Source organism: Brassica napus, chromosome C2 (genome assembly GCF_020379485.1).
Source record: "Brassica napus cultivar Da-Ae chromosome C2, Da-Ae, whole genome shotgun sequence".
Classification (NCBI taxonomy): Eukaryota; Viridiplantae; Streptophyta; class Magnoliopsida; order Brassicales; family Brassicaceae; genus Brassica; species Brassica napus.
The window spans coordinates 25,450,493-25,454,424 of record NC_063445.1 but is presented as its reverse complement, the minus strand read 5'-3'; the positions used below and the strand labels follow the sequence as shown (position 1 = coordinate 25,454,424).

General features: G+C 40.2%; 1 protein-coding gene across 1 annotated transcript; it reads left to right on the top strand.

The window, feature by feature from the left end:
- On the top strand, positions 1-1,339 carry LOC106377133 (transcription initiation factor IIF subunit beta-like). Its single transcript, XM_048747695.1, has 4 exons — positions 1-310; positions 415-654; positions 732-806; positions 894-1,339. Exons 1-4 carry the CDS (start codon positions 125-127, stop codon positions 1,164-1,166), a joined length of 774 nt encoding a protein of 257 aa, XP_048603652.1. The 5' UTR covers positions 1-124; the 3' UTR covers positions 1,167-1,339.
- Positions 1,340-3,932: the final 2,593 nt, after the last annotated feature.

The following is a 3,932-nucleotide window of genomic DNA, read 5'->3' as shown; positions in this document are numbered from 1 at the left end:
AGGAAGAGTAAGAAAGAGACATAACAAACAGAGTTTCGATTCAGAACTGAAGAGAAATAACTAGGAGAAAGAGGAACAAAAGATTCTATTTAGACAAGAAAGAGAAAGTCTTTTCGAGTTGACCATGGAAGATGACCGAAGTAACATTCATGAACTCGATTTGGAAAAATCAGATCGACCTGTTTGGTTGATGAAGAGTCCTGTAGTTGTCGCCAAGGCCTGGGGAAAGCAAGCTCCTTCTTCTTCCTCTGGATTCAATAGCTTGGCCAAGGTTGTTGAATCCGTTGATCCTCTACAAGCCGAGACCGAGGTATTCGACCACATCTTCGATTCTTGATTCTTTAAGTTGGAATCTCTTAATCCTGATGTGATTTCAAGAACACACTTGTTGTTGATGTTTCCTTGTTATATCAGTTTTTCATGGAGATGGTTGGTGCTGAGTATGGGAACATGCCAAAGAGCTACGCTTTGAACATGTTTAGAGACTTTGTTCCAATGGGTATCTTCTCCGAAGCCAATCTAGGTGATCCAGCTAGCGAAGGAAAAGTAGAACACAAGTTCGATATGAAGCCACACGGGGAAGACATTGAAGAGTATGCGAAGCTTTGTCGAGAGAGAACAAGCAAATCCATGGTTAAAAGTAGACAGATACAGGTATTATTCTTAAGTGTTTGTTCTTCTCATTCTCTGGGCCTCTCTTTAACTGTAAGCTAATCAGATAAGCTTGAAAGGTTATTGATAACGACCGTGGAGTACATATGAGGCCCATGCCTGGAATGCTTGGTTTAGTTTCCTCCAATTCAAAGGTAATATTATTAACATTCTACATCTTAGTGTCCTTGCGTGAGACTAGTGTCACCAAGTGTTTGTTTGTGTTGTGTATGAATGAGCAGGAGAAGAAGAAACCTCCTCCAGTGAAGCAAACAGAGGTGAAGAGGACGAGGAGAGATCGTGGGGAGCTCGAAGCTATAATGTTCAAGCTATTCGAAGGCCAACCAAACTGGACTTTGAAGCAGCTTGTACAGGAGACGGACCAACCAGCTCAGTTTTTGAAAGAGATACTTAACGAGCTGTGCGTTTACAATAAGAGAGGATCGAACCAAGGGACATATGAGCTTAAACCAGAGTACAAGAAAGCTGGTGAAAATGATACAGGTGGGGAGTAAAATGCATCCAGTATGTTCAGCACACTATAGACTACATGTGCCATAGTCCCAATGTTTTATAACCACGGAGTGATTGAAGGAACTTTAGCCAGAGGAGAGGGGTTGTTACATTTTAATTTGTATTCTTGAAGGCAAAAAACTACAAATTATGAAAGTGATTGTTTTCTTTTAAATGTTAGCTTATTTTGCTATTACAAATTATGAAAATATTACATTAATGTCAGCATATTACATATACAGCTGGTAAATTCTGCAGTACGAGAACATTGAACAGAAACAAAAAAAAGTCACCAATGCAATCTTGAAACCAAAAACAAAAACCTAATATCTTTAACGTTCTTAAATACATGATATTATGTTCTATTTGTTTGTCACAAATTTACATAAAAAAAATCTTTAAAACAAAAGGAAAAGGAAAAGGAAAACTTTAGATAAAAAAATTCCAAATTTTTTTAAATCTAAAATAAAAACAAAAGAATTCTTTCTTATAATTACTAAACTGATTACTAATAACTTAGTGATCATAAGTGTTAAATCAAATAAACAATAATATCTCTAACATTCTCAAAGACTTGATAATATGTTATATTTGTTTGTCACACAAATTTACACATAAGTTCTTATGATCAATCTAGCTGTATAAAAAAACATTCCTAAAAAATTTGAAAAAATTATGTTTTAGTTAAAAAACAAAAACAAAAGGAAGTTTCCTTATAATTACTAGATTCATTAGGAATAACTTAGTTGTTGGGGTCAAAAACAATCACGACGAAGTTAACATCCAAATCTCCGTAAAAATCAGCATGAACATTTTTCACGAAAATTATACTTCGTAAAAAGATTTTTTACGAAGAGCCTAGCGGTAAAATCTTGTTCAAATCTCAAATCGAACAAAATACCGATTGTCCAAGGGAATGGACACGTAATCAATCCGACCACGGGCAAGCTCGAGTATGGCAATCGGACCACGGACAAGCCAAGCTCGGTCGCTACGTAGCGACCGAGCCGACCGAGCTCGAGCCAAAGCTCGGTCGCTACGTAGCGATCGGGCTCTCCATGCATTCTCGTCTACTCTTTAAATGCTATCTCTCGTAGACTGTGGCTAAATCATTCTATGTTTCCCGTCACGCGAAGTCATCAGTCAAACTTTACGATAAAAACCGCAGAAAGTTTGCTTTTATCGAAGAAACTGCAATAAACGTTTCGAGCCAAAGACGGCCCAAAGAGACCTAAGACGAAGCTCGAAGCCCACTTACGATTTCTTAACCAAAAGCCCATAAGCCGTATGACGGTTTATGCTTGGTTCGTAAGGCAAGATAAATGTTAAGTTTCCGCGGATAAATGTGAAGTTTCCGAAGATAATCACGAAGATCGGGAAAAATAGAATATCTCCATTTTTAAGCTATGACGGCTTAAGGGCAGAAGGGGAAAATCGTAAACCGACCTAGGAGCAAGTATATAAGGAGTCCTAGGCGAGAGGCACCAGAGAGAACTTTTTAGACTCAGAATTCTCTGCACTTAGAAACTTTAGGCTTTATTCTCGACAAGTTCGATTTCTATGACTGGCACTTAATTACTAAACGAACTCGCCCAGGCAGTTTGATCTCTTGTCCAGCTCTATCAATTGAACTACGTTCGGCTTGATCCTCGAAAGGGGTACGTAGGGAGCCTTTAACAAGGTTCAGTCCGAAATCAATCAAAAACCTTTTATGTATCTTTTTCGTCTTTTGTTATCGAGCTGCGACTCAACCAGGTTTGAGCTTTTAGGCCGCTAGAACTAGGTAACTCGATGACAGCCTTTGCGGCCAAAGCTTTTATGATCTCTTGTAATGATCGCAACGCTCTTACGCGGATTCGAAATAAGATCTACTGTTTTCTCTAAACTCGTTTGTTATCTCTTCATGATTTCCGCATCGACTTGGTCACTTGTCGTTGGCTCTCGCAGAGATCCAGGACCTCTGGGAAATTAGGGTTTTCCTAGTTTCCTAATTTAAACGTAAATCGACAGTGCGAATTTCGTTTCCCACAGTTTGGCGCTAGAAGGAGGGGGGTGCGGATTAATCTAACTCATAGCTGCAACAACGCTGGTAAGACAACCCCAGCCGCCATTGCGCCTATGGCCAACGCTTACGCAAACGCCACAGTGCCTGAAAAAAAAAATCGAAAACCTAGCCGCGACTTTTCGCCACAAGAAGTGCTACGAAATGAGCTCGCGATTTCTCTGTCTAAACATAAAGGGAAACGATAAATTTTATCAAACCCCGTAAGTTTGGCTCATTACCGAGCTAAAGAAGTCTCAATGCGTAAGGGTTTTACCAAAACACGTTTTCCGAAAACTTTTCGGAAAAGTAAAACTTGCTCTCCCAAAAACCGCAGAAAACCCCTAGGTTAATCGCGGAAAAAGGAAGCGCAGCAAATCGATTACTCAGCTCGGTCGCTACGTAGCAACCGGGCACGCACACAGCTCGGTCGCTACGTAGCGACCGAGCTCAAGCCAACTCTCCACTCGCTATGTAGCAACCTGTAAGGCCTCAGAAAGGTCATCCTTTGCGTTCTCTTTTGAATCCTCATCGAAATGGTTTTCGCTTCGTCTCAATCTGAGTTTCCGTTGAGATTTTACGACGAAAACAAGTAGGACTCTTCTTGGTTTGCTTCTACTCGCTACGTAGCGACCTGTCAGACCTCCACTCGCTACATAGCGACCTGTAAGGCCTCAGAAAGATCCTCCTTTGCGTTCTCTTTTGAATCCCGATCGAAGCATTTTTT